The following is a 22468-nucleotide window of genomic DNA, read 5'->3' as shown; positions in this document are numbered from 1 at the left end:
GAACTTGACTTGAACTTGAACTTGAGCAACTATAGACCAATATCAAATCTTCCTTTCGTAAGTAAGATTATTGAAAAGGTAGTTTTTAATCAGCTGAACAACTACTTAAACTCAAATGAATATCTGGACAATTTTCAATCTGGTTTCCGAACGCATCACAGCACAGCACAGAGACAGCGCTCATTTAGATAATAAATGATATTCGCTTTAATTCTGATTCTGGCAAAATATCAGTGCTGGTACTACTAGATCTTAGTGCTGCGTTTGACACTGTCAATCATAACATACTTCTAGAGAGACTGGAAAACTGGGTCAGGCTTTCTGGGATGATACTCAAATGGTTCAGGTCATACTTAGAAGGGAGAGGTTATTATGTGAGTATAGGAGAGCATAAATCATAAAGCATAAAAGTGGATGTCCATGACATGCGGTGTCCCACAAGGCTCAATTCTAGCACCGCTCTTGTTTAGTTTGTATATGCTCCCACTAAGTCAGATAACGAGGAAGAACCAAATTGCCTATCACAGCTATGCTGATGATACCCAGATTTACCTAGCCTTATCTCCAAATGACTATAGCCCCAATGACTCCCACTGCCAATGAATTGATGAAATTAACAGTTGGATGTGCCAAAACTTTCTTCAGTTACACAAGGAGAAGACTGAAGTCATTGCATTTGGAAACAAAGATGAAGTTTTCAAGGTGAATGCATACCTTGACTCTAGGGGTCAAACACCTAAAAATCAAGTCAAACATCTTGGGGTGATTCTGGAGACAGACCTTAGTTTTAGTAGTCATGTCAAATCAGTACCTAAATCAGCATACTATCATCTATTGCAAGAATTAGATGTTTTGTTTCCAGTCAAGATTTGGAGAAACTTGTTCATGCCTTTATCACCAGCAGGGTGGACTATTGTAATGGTCTCCTCACAGGCCTTCCAAAGAAGACCATTAGACAGCTGCAGCTCATCCAGAACGCTGCTGCCAGGATTCTGAGTATATCACAGCAGTCCTCAGGTCCTTACACTGGCTTCCAGTTACATTTAGGATTGATTTTAAAGTTCTTTTACTCGTTTATAAATCACTCAATGGCCTAGGACCCAAATAAATTGCAGATATGCTCACTTAATATAAACCTAACAGACCACTCAGATCATTAGGATCAAGTCAGTTAGAAACACCAAGGGTTCACACAAAACAAGGGGAGTCCGCTTTTAGCTATTATGCTGCCCGCAGTTGGAACCAGCTTCCAGAAGAGTTTTAATGTTTGTTTTCTATCTATCTATCTATCTATCTATCTATCTATCTATCTATCTATCTATCTATCTATCTATCTATCTATCTATCTATCTATCTATCTATCTATCTATCTATCTATCTATCTATCTATCTATCTATCTATCTATCTATCTATCTATCTATCTATCGTTCTATCTATCGTTCTATCTATCTATCTATCTATCTATCTATCTATCTATCTATCTATCTATCTATCTATCTATCTATCTATCTATCTATCTATCTATCTATCTATCTATCTATCTATCTATCTATCTATCTATCTATCTATCTATCTATCTATCTATCGGATATATACTGTAGTATATACTGTAGATAGTGTTGTTTGTTGTTAGTTGTTAGTCTGAGGTTGCTCCGGTTCGCCGTGATATTTATTTCCTCAGTATCTGACCCAGAGCGAATCCTGTTGCTGAGAGACCGCCGCCGAATACTGATGTGAAGATGTGGATTGTCTTCATCCCATGATGCACTGGGTCAGTGTGACAGTGATAGATGTTGACCCGGCTGCAGAGTTAAAGAGAGCTCATCGCTGACACTGGGCGTTCTCTCCCGCTGAGGAGGAGAGTGGCCGACAATCTGGGGCTTAGACACACACACTTCCACACGCACACCTGCTGAGAGGGCAAGTGCTTTGTGAGGTCCAGTCATCCACACATTATGTGGTGCACCCGCAGCTGTTAACGCAAGGACCTCACACACACCAACATACCTCACACTTAACCGATCAATAATAATCACATCATGGAGAAATTCATTGGCTCTGTCTTTGAGGATACCTCTCTATTGACCACGCTGTTATTTTCTCTTACTCACATCCACACAGACACACAGTCTCTCTTTATTTTGAAACAGGGTGATGGTGGGCTATTTTTGGTTTAAGATTATATACTTATTTTGACTGATGAATTTCCATTACATTTTCAAGCATAATTATTGCTAAACTCTAAGGCAGCATCACAATACCCAAAATTTGTATCTGTATGATATTATATTTGAAAACAGTATTTACATACAGTTATAGTTTTTTATTATTATTTTGAATTAGCTTTTGATTTGAATTATTTTATGTGCTTTAATAATTCAACTTTTTTCAAACATATTTCAGTTAGATGCCAATGCAAAAATGTAATATTTTATATGTACGTTTAAGTTTTTACTCTGTTTATATTTGATTTCAGCTTCATTTCAGCTTTTTAAATAGATTTAGTTTAGTTTTAGTCAATAATAACAACAAAGATTCATCATTCGATTTCTACTCACTAATGCATCATTCAGTCCAATTTTAAACTGGTTTGTAAACAAGTTTCACTCTACACAGAAGTAATATTTAGGCAGTCTTCACAATCTATGGCCTTGTTTACACCTGGTGCGCTTATTAGCATGCGTTGGGTTTGTCCATATTTTACCCAATGCTGGGTTGTATTTAACCCAGCATTTTTTAGAGTGTGTTATCCCACCGGTAACTACTGTGACCATCAGCATTTTAACTCATTCTATGACCACACTCAACAAAACTGAATATATGTTATTAATACTAGACACCTTAAAGATAACGTGTACCAAAAATCTGTGGCATATCTTTATGTTAACATACTTTACTAGCCTTTCGTTTGATGCAGTTATCATCTTCTCAAGGTGCAAACGGGAAATAAACTGCTCTGGTCATGTGACAATTTGCACTAATCGTGTGAAACTGCACATATTTAATTGAAACCCTTTATACACAGAATTGCTGAGTTAAGAGGTTTTCTTTTAGTGAAGTGACATACGGCCATGTATGTTGACCCATACTCGGAATTCGTGCTTTGCATTTAACCCATCCAACGTGCACACACACAGCAGTGAACACACACACACACACCGTGAACACACACCCGGAGCAGTGGGCAGCCGTTTATGCTGCGGCGCCCAGGGGCCAGTTGGGGGTTCGGTGCCTTGCTCAAGGGCACCTCGGTCGTGATATTGAGGGTGGAGAGTGCTGGACATTCACTCCCCCCACCTACAATCCCTGCCAGCCCGAGACTCGAACCCACGACCTTTGGATTACAAGTCCGACTCGCTAACCATTAGGCCACGACTTAAGTGTTTGAGATCCATTCTCTTCCCCTGGTTGTTTGCAGTGTAAGCATGAGCACAGACCTCATTGTACCACTAATGAGCATCATTAATTTCCGCGTGTTGACTGACCTCTGATGCCCGCACAGCCCTGACCACACCATTACACTCGCAAATAAAAGGTTTGGCGGTTTCCACACATTTCTAAACACGTCCTGCATTGCCTCAGCTCTTCCTGTCCCAGACTCCCTTTCAAATGCTAATAAGCGACGCGGACTCATCGTTTACAGTGTGTAGGCTGTCGCGGTACACGCCTTCCTCTTCATAATCAAAGCGCTCACCGGGCAGTGACCGCCGGGCTCGTCTGCCCGCGATGCTGGCTTGTATTCCCGAGGGTCTTTAGTTTGAATTCTGCTCAGAGCTTGAAGTGAAGCCCAACGCATTCAGCTAGCAAGCTCTGTTAACAAAGATGCTCTTGAGTGCATATCTGACTAATGGAACATGAATATGGAGGATGTCAACTGAAATTTCCGTTTCTCGTATTGTTCTGTTCATTTCGGCATGCTTAGGTCATGCATGCTTTTCTGTAATTATACAAGATGTTCATATCTGATAGAAAGTAATTTTTCCCCCCATAAGTCCATGTATAATATGTATTGACATCAGAACATTATAGTTTAGAATATATGTTCTTGCAGTCTGAACCGTAATAGCTCATTTCAGTGCTCAATGTACTGTACTTTGTACTTGTATTTCACTTATGAACACATTTTATAGTAGAATGAAATAACAATTAGTGCCAGCCCAATAGTAATTCATTCATTCATTCCTGAAATGTCAATGTCCCTTGTAATATATATAATGTACATAATATGCAGTTAATATTAGGTCAGTAACATTATAGTTTATACATTGTGTAATAGAATAAAATAAAATGAATAATAATAATATTTAAACTGATATTTTATATGTATATTTGTTTGGTGTCTTTGAATATTTTATAGTATTTAGACAGATAATTTGCTGAATACTCGAAAATGCTAAAACAAATAGTAAAATGATTTAATTATAAGGTTTTATATTTATATGTATATTTATTCTATGTATTTGAGCATTAAACAGTGTTTAGACAGAAAATTTACTGAATACTAGAAAATGGTAGAAAAAATATGAAATGTTTTGCTTGCAGAATATTATTTGGCTTGATATTTTGTTATCTAATGCTGTGATATCCAGGCATTTTTAATTGTGTCTTAAGTATCCAAATACTTTTTGAGGGCACTGTGTGCATGAGAGTACAAATTTATCTTCCACTCGCTGGAAAAAAAAAGATTAGGTTGAATTGTAGCCTCACTAGCTTTAGTTAGTTGGTCTCTTACACAGCATATATATAAAAAACACTGCTAAAGAAAGAAATGAAAATGTAATATAATACTCTCATTTTCTCTCTGTCCTTCAGCTCCAGCGAACGCTCAGATTGTGCATTCTGGGCAGACATGTGTGGTGAAGGAGGACAACATCAGTGAAAGGATCTACACCATCAGAGAGGGGGACACGTTAGTTCTGCAGTGTCTGGTCAAAGGACACCCGCGGCCTCAGGTGAACACAAACACACATTCACGTCACATACTGCACTCACTGCTGGGCAGAAAGACAAGCACATGGGGCCCGAATTGAACTTTATGCCACACCTTCTAACAGCGAGTGGATTTAATGGACAGAAATGTTGCCGTTGAACTTTATTTGATATTATATTTATTTTAAATACTTTCATCCTCATGACAGTGTATTTTAGCCCGTATTTGTGACAAACAGTGCAGATCTGTATGTCACTTGTAACATGTATGAGTAATGTATGAGATGATCTCTCTAAAAATGTACCTGTCAAAAACAAGAAAGGAAAAAAAGAGCACACAAAGACACAGCATGATTTTGTTCTTCATATTTTTGTTTTGGTAGCTTAATGTGCAGAACATTCATCATATTTTTTGACACATGGACACATGGAGAGAAAACACTTTTGGCATTCCAGATTAACCTCTAACGGTAAATCTCTCACTGAGGTAAAAAGTTAAAAACAAACAATAAATGTTTGCTTCAGCAGACAAAAAATTCAATAATTTATTACTTATCTTTTATTACATTATATTATTTATTATTTTTAATCTATTAAAAAATATTACAATTAAATTATATGAATTATTATGTATTATTTATTTATAATAATATTTATTTGAATTGCATTATTTTTTATAAAATTGTATACACACACACACAAACACACACACACACACACACACACACACACACACACACACACACACACACACACACACACACACACACACACATATATATATAGAATTTAATTTTATGAATTATAAAATTTGAATACATATTTGTTTTATATACAATTTAGTGTATTCTTTTTATCAAATTACAATTATAATAATACACAATTACATTATATTTAAATTATTGCTGTAAATCGATTAAAAAATTTCATCGCGTTAATCACAGTCCTGGACTGTGATTCCTGGACTGTGATTAATCACATTTAATTGCAAATTTAAAATACTAGGATTTACCTGTAAATGTGTTGAAATAAAGGAATGCATGACAAACTAGTTTAAGGAAACAGAACCTTTCACATCTAAATTCACGTTAAAAAATTTTGATTAATCACATGTTAACGTATTAACTTTGACAGCCCTAATTTAAATTATATAATTTATAAATTAAATGATATGTTAATTAAATTAATATAATATATAGTATATTAATTAAAGTCAATATAAATTATATATTATTATAAAATATTTAAATTCAAATAATGCAATATAAATAAATATATAAATAAAAGATTTTTTCTTTTAATCAAATTACACAATTTCAATAATAAACAATCTATTAAAATGAATGACATAAATGTTTTGTATACACGGCATCATACAAGATGTTAACTTTTTTGAGAGGTCAGCACTGACACATAGCCAGTGGAATCACTGTACCTCTATATGTACAGTTTTTGTGCGTATATGTATCTTATAACAGATGACTGCAGACACTGAAGGAGAGAGGGTCTGTCAGTAGACTTTAGTATTTTTTGAGTCTTGTGTTGGCGTGTGAGTGTGTGTTATATAAGGTAAGGGTGAGCTGATAACAGTAGGAGGTGTGAAGAGCGTGGCTCCCACAGGCGCTCTGTCCACTGCCATCAGATCACTTATTAAAGACCCTCATTCACACACACGCATCCTCCCAACAACCTGTCTACATATATTAGTGCTCCAGGTTGCATCAGCAGAACAGCGATCTGATCTAAATTCCATCAGTTTTCCTTCCCGCAGTCCTGAGAACGAGTGCACTGAATAAAGAAGTTGCTATTCCATCACATGATCCACGATTTCCATTAGAAATGTCAGGACATTATGATGACAACAGGCTGAATATAGGAGTGTAATATAGAGTGTGAATATAGTCACAGTGTCTGAATATAAACTAATGAGGATATTAATGCATATTCTGTAGGACGTTATTGCCTGTGGTGCCGGGCCTTCACGGGTCACAAGATAGTGTGCTGGTGTGTGTGTCTAGATATTTGTGCCTGGATTTTGTTTGTCTTCAGGGCACATGTATTGAAATGTGTATTGGTGTATTTTGTCCTTTATGTGTAAAAGAATTGTTTGTAGAAAGACAGACAATCGATTGTAAGTTTGGCACATCTGTGTAATGCTCAGTGGTGTATGGTGTCATTTCAGTATTGGCAAAATTTACGCCTAATGAGCACCTATGACCACTATGAAATTATTTTAAACATAGGGACGGAATAAAAACAAATATGATGATATAAAATAGTATGTTTAGCCAATCTTGAAAACCAAAAAAAAGTAGCACCATATTATTTTTTTAACTTTTATTCCACAAGTATGCATTAAATTGAGCAAAAGCAAAGACATTTATAATGTTACCAGATTTCAATTGAAGGAACTCCACTTTTTTTGGAAACAGGCTCATTTTACAACAGTTGAGTTTTACCGTTTTTGAATCCATCCAGCTGATCTCCGGGTCTGGCGGTAGCACTTTTAGCTTAATTTAACATAGATCATTGAATCGGATTAGGCCATTAGCATTTGGTCATCAAAAATGACCAAATAAAGTGGAGTGTTCCTTTAAATGCTGCTCTTTCGGTTTCCACAAAAATATTAAGCAGTACAACTGTTTTCAAAATTGATAATAATAAGAAATGTTTCTTGCGTGGCAAATCAGAATATTAGTGTCACTGAAGACACAGAGTAATGATGCTGAAAATGACATTTAAAATGATTAAAATAGAATGCAGTTGTTGTAAATTGTAACTATATATATATATATATATATATATATATATATATATATATATATATATATATATATATATATTACTATATATTTGTTTAAATAAATGCAGCATTGGTGAGCATAAGATACTTCTTTCAAAAACATAAAATCTTACTGACTGCAGACTTTTGAACGGTAGTACATGTTTTTACTTTGCACCAGTGCTGGAATGTTCTAGACTAGAGCTCTGGATTTAGTATTTAATAACTTAAAATGTGTCATAAGCTCCTTTCAGACTTTACTGGTAAATTACCGGTAAATTGCCAAAAAAGCGATTATGTGTGAACAGGTCCTTTTTTAAAAATAAGGGAAATTATAACATTACCAGTAAATTGCCGGAATTCTGCTGTGCGTGAAAGCACAACGAGATTGCCGGTATGAGCAAGTTCAGATTGCACTGACGTAAAACGTCTACTCTGGGCCAATCCAGAGCCATTGAAATTCAAAACACAACATCTCTGGGCTGCATTTACTCTGCGCTGGGTACTCAAAAGCTGTGTCCGAAAAGAGCCAATCTCAAAGTCAGCACGTCACTGCATCTGCCATTAGAAGTCCCGGTTGCTATAGAAACAGTCAGCGTTCTGAGACACGAGTTCTAGGACTGCGCAATAGCAATGGCTGATGTAACCTGAGAAATAAGCTTTTTTTAATGCGATTTGAGCAAAATAAACTATTTATGACACTGCTGTTGTCAGATTTCATTGGTGATTTCAAATATGAAATTTAATCGTAAGCTTGGTGACCAGTTTTGGAGAATTCGATGTTTGCTTATTCAAAGAGATAGGAGCTGCACTCCTGAGAGGTGTTTCAAAGATGGCTGCCGAGTGACACGACTTGCCTTAAAGGGATTTTGGTATAGTTCAGTTGAAGTCGTCACCTTTCCATTTATTCGACTGGACAATGAGAAAAAAAACAAAAACGCAAATGATGTTGGGCGCTTTTCTAGTTGCTTTTTGTTCAACTTCAGGTGCTCAGAGCGCTCCTACAAAAACGCGAGGCACAGCAGGCGGCTAAAATGCGAGGTGCCTGGGGCACATAAACAGCATGAAAAATGCTCACTGCTGATAGAAAACAATTTTAAAAAGTCAGCTGTCTCTGCAGAAAATGCGCTCCATCTGATCGAGGCCTTACGATATCTCTGGGCCAAAAGTAGCTGCATGAATATGAACATTTGACTCAAAATTGAAACAAAGAAAAAAACTCCCACTGATTGTGTTTACACAACACTGGGAGTCACAGCCTTTTAGAGGTCATTTCTGGTTAATGATGTCACAGAATTTACCTGTATTTTGGAATGGATGTGTGAATGGTGCTTTACCGGAAAAAAGACGGAACGTTGTTGCCTGTGTGAACAGCACGGTTTTGAATTTACCGGTAAAGTCGTTCTGGTAATTTTATGGCAATTTACTGGTATTACTGTGTGAAAGGGGCTATAGATGTTAGTATTTGCTCATAATGTGATATATACTGCGTAATCAAGTAGCTGCATGATAATATTCAGTATGATGTTTATATATGTTCTGCGAGATGGTGCAAATATTTGTGTAGCATATTTTCATTTATACTTATTTAACTGATTAATTTCAGAAATCTTCTTTTGGTCCAATTTTAACCCTTAGATGACCACTGGATTTGTGATGGGTTGACTGTAGATGATGACGGTAAAGCTGGGAAAGAGATCTGGGCTGATGGGGACATTGGGTTGTGGTGTGTGTGCTGCATCCCAAAGGGAGTGTTGAGTTGCTCTCTGCATTGGCCTTCTGCAGCGGTGTCCAAAAACATGATACTGCTTTGCCCGTCCCTCCCCTTGCCTTTTTCTACCACATCATGTTTCTTTGCTCTGTGTGATTAACAGAGAGGCAGTAAAGGTCAGCCGTCTTCAAAATGATGGTGTGTTCGGCTCTCAGAGCACAGCTGCATGTCCACTGCTCTATGAACCCATTTGTTGTCGATTTTAATATAGGCTGAAAAATGTGGCAGAAATCTTGTTTAGAATGATGCAACTTCTATATTGTAAAGATGGAGATTGAGCTATAGGCATATGGAGATGAGTGTATATGGGATTTTCTTCAGTTAGCTGTACTTTTGGGGGCATTTTTACCACTATTGGATAGGATATACACATTCTCTTTTCACTTGACTATATACTCTACCATTCAAAGGTTTGGGTCAGTAAGAAATAAAAATTTTTATTCAGCAAGGATGCATTAACTTGTTTCAAAGTGACAATAAAAACTTTTATAATGTTACAAAAAAGATGCTATCCTGAATAAATGCATCATGGTTTACACAAAAATATTAAGCAGCACATCTGGTTTCAACATTGATAATAGTAATAATAATAATAAGAAGAAATGTTTCTTGAGCAGCAAATCAGCATATTAGAATGATTTCTGAACACTGAAGTCTCAAATAATGATTCTGGAAATTCAGCTTTGCATCACAGGAATAAATTACATTTAAAAAATTTTCAAAGAGAAAACAGTCATTTTAAATTGTAATAATATTTTACATTATTATTGTTTTTACTATATATTAATAATAATTAAAACTGTTGACATACAGAATACTCTGAGGAGCAAAAGGCTTCAAAAGTCTTCATTTGCTCCCCATTATCTCATTGCTTTCTAGAAGAAACAATTAAGATTTCATTTGTGATTTTTCTCTCATATGCTACAGTATATATCACAATGTCCAAATCAGGCCAGGTTTCAGACACAGATGGTTCAGTACACTTGAAGAAGAAGAGAAAGCAAGTAAGCGAGTCCGCTGGGCAGTGTGAGTGAGCAGTGATTGTGTTTAAGGTCACTGTGAAGGTCTGGTAGTGTTGGAGATATAGCTGTTCACAGGACTCGCAGTTCACATCCTATAGCATTTCTGTCACATGGACATCGGCAGCTAAATGCACAGCCTTTAGTAACACAATAGCAGCCTAAATGGCTTTTCTGAAAGAGATCCCGCTCCGCACATTATTTATTCATACTGCTGGTCACTGCAACCTTGGGCCCCGATCAGAGAGAGAGTGAGAGAGAAGAACAAAGAGAAAAAGGGGGATTGCTATAGAAGTTTGAGATGAGGGGAGTAGAAGGAGGGGTCGTCTGGGTTTGGTTTCTGTCCTTGAGAAGTGCAGTACAGAAGGATCAATACACTTCTGAAAACACAAAGATCAGATGGCAAAAAAATCACCCCACACCACATACACAAGGTCATACGACAACAGAGAGACAGAGAGCAGAAAACACAGGCCGTGGATCAGGGCCGAAACAACTATAACAACTCCAGAGTTTGAGGAAGTTTGTCTTTTTGGCCACTTTTTTTTTTTTTTGGAAATAAATATTAGTTTTCTTGATGCATGTGTTATTGGAACCAGACGTTTGGGGCGAGACATATCTTTATTATCCAGCAAACTAAAATCTATCTATCTATCTGTCTGTCTGTCTGTCTGTCTGTCTTTGTTGTATCAATCACATGGCCTTGTATTTAGGAGTGTAAGAAAATATCGATACACGTGGGTATCGCGATATTTTGTTTGGCGATACTGTATCGATTCTCGGCGGTCTCGGCGATTCCACGTGGAACATAAATACAAACAGAATAACCTGTGAAATCCAATTTGAAAAGTTCTGAGAATGTTTAACATCTGTATTTGTTTGATCGTTTTACAATTGTTTTGTTTTCTTTAGGAATCCTGCAAGCGCTTTAGTTTTCATTGATATTAAGCAGATGTCATTTTTTGTTCAGATCAAATGTTATGACATTGCATGTCACAATTGTAAACTTAAACTGTGAACCTTTAAAGTAGAGCCTATAAATGTATATTTTGATCTTTTTATAAAATACATTTTAAACATACATTTAACTAAAGAATCATGCAAGCACTTTTCCCGCTTTACTCGTACTGCACAAAAAGTGGTTAAACGATGTTGAATGTTATAGGGACTGATTATTGCAAATGCAGATCCCAGTGTATTCTGCAGTGTGTTCTGGTTAAACTACTTTTATTTATTTATTTTTTGCTAAGGTTTGCATATGGTGGTGTGTTCTTAATGACAGCTTTCCTAAAAAATATATATCCTATTCCTAAAATAAGAAATATCCCAATATATCGCCTTGCTTACAGTATCGCAATGTATCGCAATATATCGTATCGCAACTCCTGTATCGTGATACGTATCGTATCGCCAGATTCTTGCCAATACACAGCCCTACTTGTATTCATCATTCTGTCTTTCTTTCTAGGTATATGTATCTCCTTGACTTTTATTTCTAATTTCCTTGAATTTTAGTTCAGCATTCTGTTTTTACTACTGTGGTTCAAATTTAAAGTTCATGTTATTTTTTATTTTTTTTAGTTGAAGGCAGCATACATGGGGAAAAAAGTGGAATTTTTCTTTTTCTTTCTTTCTTTCTTTCTTTCTTTCTTTCTTTCTTTCTTTCTTTCTTTCTTTCTTTCTTTCTTTCTTTCTTTCTTTCGATAGAGGAAGATGAGGATGAAGTTTGTGATGGTGAGACACATATAGAGCAGAAGGAATATTAAAGCAGTGTGCTGGTGCAGTGAGTTGTGTAAAGCCCCCAGTGGTGGAGTGTTCTAGAAAGCCCAGTTCTCGTTGGCACCTCAGTGTGCACGGCATCTAAATAGATGACACCAGACGGCTTCACACAGAAACACTGTTTAACAGCCTCTGATTGGCCACGAGAGAGAATAAGTTAAAGGAGGAGGGTTAGACACGAATGTTTTAACTTGTACCAGATGTCTCGTTGTACCATTGGTAATAGCGGGAGGGAGCGACTCGCTCATCAGAAATGTTTGATGTTACTGGATGAGTAAACACTTTTTCAAAGAGGCCACATTATAAAAAAACATTTTTTGAACTGCAAAAGTTTGATGAACTGTGTATACATTTACAATTCATACATTTGAAACTAGGCTGTCATTTGAAAGCAGGTGTGTTAGTGGTTCATAGGTTATTGAATTAGAAGTAATTTACATATATAAATCTTAAAGGTACTGTAACATAAAGAGCCTGTTTAATGCATTATTTCAGAGGCAGGGTGGAAAAAATTAAAATAAAACTAATTCACAGAGTTTTTATTTCCAGAAACTGACTGATATTTGGTTTAACATGGTTTCAGAGCTAACACTTTTGGGAGAATATGCTCTTTACATTAACTGAGCCAATTGTTTCTTTTAAGTATGGATAATATACCAGATTATTTGGTCTTGGAAGTATTTGATGTGAAATATTTAAGTTCATAATGAGATCTTTGACCAGAATGAGACATTGTAGAGATCTCCTCTAAAACTCTAGAGGAGACATATGTGATATTTCTAGGTCTTTTTTTCAGGAGAAACATTTTAGGAGCCGGGGATATATTGTAAGTCCAAAGTCTATACACTTAAAAAAAAAAAAAAAAGGTTCCAAAAGACTGTTTTCACAGCAATTCTGTAGAAGAACCATTTGATTTACCTAAAGAACCTTTCAAAGAACCTCATTTTTTTCTTTCACTCTTAAACATACCAAAAGGAAGTGATGTAAATTTGCAATGATGCCATAGAAGAATGGTTTTTGAAAGTGAAAAAGTAAAAGTGACGTGAGATATGGTCAAGTATGGTTACCCATTCTCAGAATTTGTGCTCTGCATTTAGGTGACGAGTCCCACTTTCTAACCATTAGGCCACGACTCCCCCAGTCATTTTTTATCCCCAAAGAACCTTTCAGTTCTTAAAAGAACATTATTTTATTAATGTGATGAACATTTTAGTAATCCGAAAGACCTTTTTCTAATACAAAGAACCTTTTGTCCAATGGAAAGATTCCACGGATGGAATCCGAAAGGTTTTTCTTGGAACCATCAATGCAAGCAAAGAAGCTTTATTTTTAAGTGCGTATTTGACCAGCAGAAAACCAAACCTTGAGACATGTCACTTCAGGCAATCTCCATCTATCACATCTCCATTTCAGCATTCTCTCGATCGAACTGTTCACATTACATTCTGTCAGCGTTCCGCCTCATGCCTCAGTCAGCACTGATATCATCACCGTCATCATAATCGTGGTCCTCATCTGCTAAAGTGTGTCACTTGTGATGCCAAGGTTGTGTTTTCAATTCCCAGGGAACACATATGATGGTAAATGGAAGCCTGTTTGTGGAAAAGCCACATGAATCAATGTTAGAAATGCAGTAATCATCAACATCATCATTGCGATTCAGTTTCTTGTTCCAAAGATTGCTCTCTCAAGCTGATCGATCTCAGATTGCTGTTGATTGCCATCCAAGAGGAACTGGATCTCTCCCTTATCATGTGGCGTGTTTAACTCAGTGAGACAGTGATTATAGAACATCACAGATGGATCGGACATGTCGCTGATGAAATACGTATCAGTGAAATCCTGTAAGTCAGGCCTGGCCAGACTTTTGACTGTGGCCTTAAATACTGACCCTCACTGCAGTTTTTTGTGGCCAAGAACTGCCCACTTAGACAGGAAGAGACCATATGGACTCCAAATGTTTTATTTGCATATGTTCAGATGAAAGTAATGAGTGCTGCGTGACACAGAAAGTTATAAAAAGTTGATTTTGCAATTTAATGTGCTCTTGCTTGCTGTTGTTAAGGGCATGAAGAAAAATAAATAAAATGAAATTTCTGTGCAGAATAACTGGATGTGAATTAAAGAGTATCTCCAGTTTTTCTATGGGAGGAGCGGGAAAAGCTACATATGCACATCTTTTAGTATTATTTATACACAAGTATATTGCTCTTTCATATTTTAAAGTAGTTTTTTTAATATATATATATATATATATTCAGTTTTAGTTTTTGTAATTTTAACTCTTCAGCTTAAACTGATTTTAGTTAGTTTCCTGTCTGAAGAGGTCTCATTTAAAACGTTTTTAATCTAATATTTATTTTATTCCAGCTTTATTTCAATTAACAAAAATATTTTTAATACTTTGTTTTAGATTTAGTTATCAGTAACAGCACTGATTATTCATATTTTAAAATAAACATATTTGATCAAATACATATATTCCAATGATGACTTAAACACACTATATATATATATATATAAAATGGTGCCTTTAAATGTGTTGCACCAAGTTTGATGCCATTGGTTCTCAATTTGAGCACTACTGCAGAGAGGAGAATCGTAACAGAATAAACACTTGTATGGTTTCTGAAGACTTGAAATATAGTGCAGGAGTCGCATGGACTACTTTTATGATACTTTTTGGTGGCCTTTCCATTTCCAAGATTTGATATTCTGCCTAAAACCTTTTGTTTCACAGAAAGCTGAAAATTAAATTCAAAAGAAATTGGAGAGAGTAAACGATAACAAAATTTCAGTTTTGGCGTGAACAACTTCTCTTCGTAAAATGTGCATGTAAACCTGGCGGTTGCTTTCTGTAGGCTTGTTTGTAGGACAGAAGCATGATCTTGAAGGTGTGCAGCATCAGACCGCAGAAGGACTAACGCTGTGTACATCCCACGTGCAGCAGATGTATTTCTGCCCTCATTGTGTCCATGAGCAGAAAAAGCCACCTCACACTTTACACATTAATTTATTATGCTTGGCGTGGGAAGTTTAATAGAGCTACTGTTTGTGTAACACATGGAGAGGTTTAAATACTCCGCAGCGCTGCGTGTTATTTGATTAGGATTGATTTCAGTGAACAGAGGTGCAGTTCAGAACGGAAGATGAGCTGGCAAAATCTGACACTGCTTTTTCTTCTTTCTTTCCTGATGTTTTATGTTTCTCTTTAGGCTTGCTTTTAGTTTGCTAAACATAAAAGCTGTTCACATTACAGCTTATATATATATATATATATATATATATATATATATATATATATATATATTATACAGACTCACACACACACACACACACACGCGCACACACACACATTTATGAAGTCTCTTCTGCTCACTGAGTCTGCATTTATTTGACCAAGAACACAGTAAAAACAGTAATATTATGAAATATTAATAGAATTTAAAATAACTGTTTTCTATTTGAATATATTAAAAAATTGAATTAATTCCTGTGATGCACAGCAGAATTTTCAGCATCGTTACTCCAGTCCTCAGTGTCACATGATCTTTTAGAAATTATTCTAATATGCTGTTTTACTGCTCAAGAAACATTTCTTATAATTATCAATGTGAAACACAATTGTGCTGCTTAATATTTTTTCGAAAACCATGATACATGCATTGATTGTATAGACTACTGCAATTTGTGTGTAGTTACATGTGCTTCATGTCCCCAGTCATAAAAAAACTCAAATCTGATCGTTTAAACTCATCTCACTCCAATTTTTTGCTTAGTAAAGACCTTCATGAAAATACTAGACTCTTCCGCTTTAAACTGGCATCCTGCTCACCAAGTCTGTGTTTATTTGATGATAATGACCCGTAATTATCCTGAGTATTGCAGGGCTACTTACCGAATAAATAGCGTACACCTTTTAGGCTAATTGTACATTTTACCTTATTTATTTTACTGGTTTTGCAACACTTTAGCAATACAAATGGATCGTTTCTGACATGCCGATAAAGCTCAAAATTGAATTGAGAGAGCGAGAGCTAGAGCGAATGAGAGAGAGAGAGACAGGGAAAGAAAGGGATATGAGATTTTAGAGTAATACACAGCGTAAAGCTAAGCTGCAAACGTTGATCTTTTGTGAGTAGTAATACACAGCATAAAGCTAAGCTGCAAACGTTGAGTTGTTGTGAGTAGTAATCACTCTTCACCGATTTAACATGCTCGCACATAAAAAGCCCATCAATGAGCATTAAATGCGCTTACAGTAGCAATAACCAGTGCTAGTGCTGAAGAGGACCACAGACGCCCAGATTTAAGCAGGCTTGACAGGCATTAAGCAATAAACATCTCTTTGCGGATACTTGACTTGAATTGGTGTCACTCGCAGAGAACTTAATTTATAGAGGCAGTTATAGGATAGGCAGGAAGAGAAAACCTGAAGCGGAGCGAGAGAGAGGGTATGGAAAAATGGGAGTGGGATGATAAAAGCGTTCTTTTTCGGACGCGGGAAGCTTTCCCTGAGGACGTCAGGTCAATATACTTTATGATTTCAGTTCAGCATGAAACTATTTTTCCTAGGTAAAAATTACAACAAAAATTACCTCAATTTAAAAAAAGTAAAGGTTTTTATTGGCATTTATTGTTCCAGGAAGAACCTTTAATATCCATGAAACCTTATAATGGGAAGAAGGTTCTTTAGATTATTAAAATGTCCTTCACACCACTAAAATAATGGTTCGTTTTCGCTGAAAGATTATTTCGGGAACCCAAAATGGTGGTTCTATGACATTGCTGCAAAGCCCTCTTAGTTTTTAAGTGTTTTTTGGAGAATAATGAGAAATCTAATCCTAATTGCTCTATATTATGTTTTCACCTCATTTATTTTGACCTTTGTCAAATGCCTTAACTAAAGCTATAAAAAGTCAATTCCTTGTTTCGCTGCCTGTTTCGCTTCATTATGGACCTTTTTGTCAACTGTGAGTAAAATAACAGTCTGTGGTTCCCTTTCAGTCGGTCACGTTCGACGTACATCGGAACTGACCGACGAATTGGGGATCACTTTGGGAGACCAATCTACTTCGAGTGTAAGAAAACGAGCCAATGCACATTGGCATGCGATAATTGCAACAGCTGCTCTGCAGCAGCTGGTGCGTCGCATATTTGCTTTTCGCTTCGGAGCCTGCACGTGTGTTTCTTTCTTCTTCGGAAGTGGTGGAAGACGAGCTGCTTGTTTGGGAAGGAGCCTCTACGTGTCTGGTGCGGGTGTGATGGCACTGACAGTGTGGGTCGCGATCTCACTAGAGAGCAAAAACAGCTGTGTTCACAGCTCGTGGAGAGGGCGCCTTCAACGAGATCGCTGTTTATACAGCTGAGAGTTGCGTCTTCAACGAGTGTGAGTGCTCACAACAGGCTTGCACTATTGTACTGTTGTGTAGCCGTGGCCATTTCCCTGTGCGTTTCAGCACCAGTGGAGAGCAAATTCCTAAAAGAGCACACACAGTTTGACCCTGCGTCTTTTTCAAGATGTCATTCAGACCGTGTGGTACTGGATGCGGTCGCTACCTGCCCCCCGGTGATGGTCATGATTACTGCCTCACGTGTTTGGGCCTCGCACACGCTAAGGTGGCACTCATGGATGGTATATGTTCTGACTGCGGGAACATGACCATCTCAGTGTTAAGGTCGAGACTCCAGTATCTTGAGGAGACTGGAACCCTTTTGTATATTCCCTGATCTAGTCCTTCTTCTGGGCCAGCTCAGCTGAGCATCGGGCACGAGTGGAACCCTCCACCATGTCCTGAGCCCTCGCAGCTGGACGATTGGTTTCTTGGGGTGGCCCGTGTTGGTTCTCAGCGCTCCGCCCCAGTACCTTTCTTTCCGGAAGTGCATGAGGAAGTGAGTAAATCGTGGACGGCACCTTTTTCTGCCCGAAGCCGGTCTGGTCCTTCTTCCTCCCTCACTACCCTTGATGGCGGGGCGGCTAAGGGGTACGTGGAGCTCCCCCCAGTGGAGCGGGTCAACTGGGAAAAGAGCAAACTCTCCCCTGTGCAGAGGATCTCTTTTCTCGGTATGGAGTTGGACTCAGTCAACCAGATGGCGCGACTCACAGAGGAGCGTGTCCAGTCAGTGTCTCCCTCCACCCTGAAGGTGTATGTTGCTGCAATTGCCGCACATCATGACGCAGTTGATGGTAAAGTCTCTTGGTAAGCATGACCTGGTCATCAGGGCCGCTCTGTCATCTCTGCTGGTGTTCTTTCCCCCCTAGAACTAGGCTGGAACCACCCCAGAGACTTCCATATGTTGTACTATCCTCTTGGCTAGTCCATATGTGTAACCACCACAGTTACCTTCCTACGGGCAGGATGTGGCTTCCGTAGCGTTCCCTTCCCATCTAGGACACACTTTCCCAGCGTTATCCAATAGTCACACTGAGTGGGACTTGCTGAACAACAGTGACTGACCTTCTCTGCTTAGAGCTCTGACTCCCGCTCCGACAAGTTAGGGGCGGTCCAGGAGTCTCAAACAGAGTGCTGGAAGGGCCAGCGACTGTGGCGTGTTGATAGATATCCCCAATTCGTCGGTCAGTTAAGACAGTGTTCTACCTTAGCACAATTTAAGCTACATTTGAAATCATGGTTAAAAACGAGTCAGGTGTGTGACCATTGAGTATTTCTGTATTTTGAATGAAATTTTGAGTTGTCAAATTTTTATAATTGTTTGTAGGATGATGCTTTGTATTATTTATAGGGGACATTTAGTAGAAATTTGGATTGTAGTTTCTATGTGAGAAATCATATTTTTTATGTTAAATTTTGGAGGGATTTTATTGTAAATGTTATTATACTGATGTTTTTTGTCACATAATTTGTTTTGTATTTTCCTGCCCAGGGACAGCAGAAATTTAGCTCTGTAGCTAATTCTGGGGCAGTTTTCTGACTGTCTATTGTCCCTGTCAAATAATGAATTAAATAAAATAAAAAAAAAACAGACATGAAGACAGTTCAACCGATTTTTAGCCTTATAATCCTCTCAATGCACTAGATGATTCGACCAGACCACGAGACCGCACACTTGAAGATTGTAGGAACGATTTCACACTGACACGTGATCTGACAGAGACTCGCAAGATCAAAAGTGATTAGAGAAGAAAAACAAATAGAGGACCATCGACATTGTCAGCTAACTCTCCTGGCGTGCGTTCTGTTTCACAGTGAGAGACAAAGTATACAAAAGAATAAGGATGATGTTCTCTGCTTTCACGGCATGTTTGTGGCTGCCGGGCTTCAGCTATAGAAGCACGCAACATCCAGTGAGTGGCGCTTGGTCGCTCTCATTGGCTATCGTGGGTATCATGTCAGTGGCAGCCAGATCAAGAGTTGTAAATATCAAACATGTTTGATATTTACGATTGGAGTTCGGCAACGCTCAGTCTCGATTGGGAGCAGATAAATAATCGTAGTGACATTTTTGGTCAAAAAATCACTTGCGACAAGCCGCGAATCGGGCCACACCCCTCGATCGTTCGGGGGTGCAAATCGGCCTTAAAATTGGGCTTAAAATCCTCTAGTGTGCGGCCAGCCTTAATAAAATTAGAAATGTTGCCCTGGCAAGTATCTAAAATAAAGTTTTTGAAACATTGAATTTTTGTTAAGATTACTGGTCACACTTTATTTTAAGGTCCAGTTCTTGATATTAACACACCATTAACTATGATTTTTGCCTCAATTAACTCCTAATTCCAGCAAACTAATTTGCTGCTTATTAATAGTTAGTAAAGTAGTTGTTAATTTTAGGTATTGGGTCGGATTAGGAATGTAGAATATGATCATGCCCTTTATTAATACAAATAAACAGCCAATATGTTAATAATAGGCATGCTAATAAGCAACTAGTTAATGGTGAGAATTGGTCTGTATACTAAAGTGTTAACATTTATTGTATTTCAAGTAATGAGATTTATTTATTATTGACTGATTGATTGATTGATTGATTGTGGTTTTACTTTTAGTTAATAATGATAACCCTGCTCTTGGTCTGAACAAACATAACCAAATTCATTATCATCAAAATGGAAAGATGGGATTTGGAAAGTATATCAGAATATTGTACAGCATTTTGTGAGGCTGATTTTGCACTAGAGACAGATGAAGAACGCTAGTGTACAGCTAACAGAGACTCATGGGATTTCTTTCCCAAGAGCAGGCAGAAAAGACTGTGTGAAGAAAGAGGGAGACAGACAGGGTTTGCGCAGTCTGTTGGGATCTCTGGAGCAGTAAAACATGGTGATGTGTGGCAGCTGTTGAGAAGGGCAACGTTGTCTCTTTCTCTGGTTTATCTGTTTCATGACCAATTTCTTCCCCTGTTGCGTTTCCTGTAGCTGCAGCATTCCGGTGTCTGTTGCCATGAGCCGTCCTCTCCTTTCAGTCTCTGACGCGCTTTTCTTCATATCACTGAAGCTTTGAAAGTTTCTGTGCCAATGTGACTTTGCGTTGCTGTAAGTGAGCCGTCTGAGGCCGCTGTAATGATAGCCTATCCAGAGCCATCTGTCTTACATCTGCCAGCGCCGGCCCTTTGAGAGCCACGATGCATCAACAAAATGATGGCAGAGTTTTGGGTTGCTGAGAAAACAAACAGGACATTTTTTGAACAGTCATAACCAATGGTGGATCCTGATATAGGCAACGACACAGATCAGAGCTTTAGCTCACTATTGCACTTGAATTGAAAGGGAGTTGTGATCTACAATAGCAACTTTTCTCATTAGAAGGTTAAAAAATACTGTATGCAAATGTATATACAGAAATGTCTGTATCCTGTAGCTGTAAGAAATTTTTCACTATTTTTAATTATCATTTTGCCTTCATTATTCCAAGGACCCCACAGAGAAGCAGATTAGAAGATAAAATAAATAGATAGACAGATATATAGATAGATAGATAGATAGATAGACGTGTTAATTTGTTAAGTAAAATATGTCAATTAAATTAAACTTTACTGTAAAGCATATTTTCATATGTTCATATTATGTGTGTATATTATATAATATAATTCAATATATAATATATATATTGAATATATGATAACACTTTACAGTAAGGTTCAATTTAATTAAATTTCATTAAGTTTAACTATATTTAAGGGACACAGAAAAATATTTAATGTTGGAAATTTCACAATTAATTACAAAAAAGCAAGTAGCACATTGAATTATGAACATTGAATTAGTACATTGTGCAATTTTGAGATAGAAAAACTAAAGTAAAACACACTTCAAAAATCTGTTTTATTTACAACTTCAAAAAAAAATCAATTTAGGTGTTTTAAACTAACAATGATCAACAGTGCTGTTTTTTTTGCATATTTGTCTCTGTCATGAATCAGGTCCATGGACTTCCATTTGCTCGCCACCAGAGGTCACCCGCTCACCACATGGACTCTTGCACTACATTAATGTTGCACTTCACCATCGGACTACCGTTCCCATCATCCATTGTACTGACGGCACACAGCTGATTCCAATCACACACTCAAACCTGAGAACTATTACACAATCACACACCCTACCATGGACTTCCTTGCACAGATCGCTGAGTTTTGTCTAGCACTTATCACTTTCATTGCTGGTAGCTACCTTACAGAGCCTTTCATAGTTTCTTAGTCTTGCCTAGCCTGTTTACCCGTGCTTGGATTATTGCTTTCGTGTTTCCTGGATTAACCCTTGCCTTGCTTTATCCTTCGGACGCTGTTGTACCTGGATTATCTCTCTGCCTAGCCCCTTTGGATATTGTTCACCGATCGACGACCCACGCATACTTTTGGTATACTCTTGTGTCTTGCCCTCAACATGTCTGTCTGCTGATGTTTGACCCTGCCTGTGTTTTACCACATTTCTAATGAAGTCTGCAAATGGATCCTCACGCCTCACGTCTCGTTGGCTCCATTACAGACACACTTAAAAGATTCAGATCATCAAACAAATTTTTATATTATACAAAGATAATGCAAGTAAATACAAAATGCAGATTTTAAATGATGATTTAATTTATTACGGGAAAAAAAGCTGTCCAAACCTACCTGGCCCTACAGGAAAAATTAATTGGCCCCTCCTGTTAAATCACGAAAGAACCTGTAGAGTGATTAAATTGATTAAACACATTATTTTAGAAAGCCGAGTTAATCAAGAAATCACT

General features: G+C 37.4%; 1 protein-coding gene across 1 annotated transcript in view; it reads left to right on the top strand.

Annotated features, from left to right (window-relative positions):
• LOC306884602 (MAM domain-containing glycosylphosphatidylinositol anchor protein 1-like) overlaps window positions 1–22468 on the top strand; it is a gene marked incomplete at both ends in the record, with an annotated part of 214579 nt that overhangs the window by 44433 nt on the left and 147678 nt on the right. Inside the window, one exon of the mRNA XM_079440601.1 lies at window positions 4814–4953. Within this exon, the coding sequence (XP_079296727.1) occupies window positions 4814–4953 (140 nt within the window). The remainder of the gene's footprint in view (window positions 1–4813; window positions 4954–22468) is intronic.

Source organism: Barbus barbus (assembly GCF_936440315.1).
Source record: "Barbus barbus genome assembly, chromosome: 18".
Taxonomy (NCBI): domain Eukaryota; kingdom Metazoa; phylum Chordata; class Actinopteri; order Cypriniformes; family Cyprinidae; genus Barbus; species Barbus barbus.
This window is presented reverse-complemented; position numbering and strand designations above follow the sequence as displayed.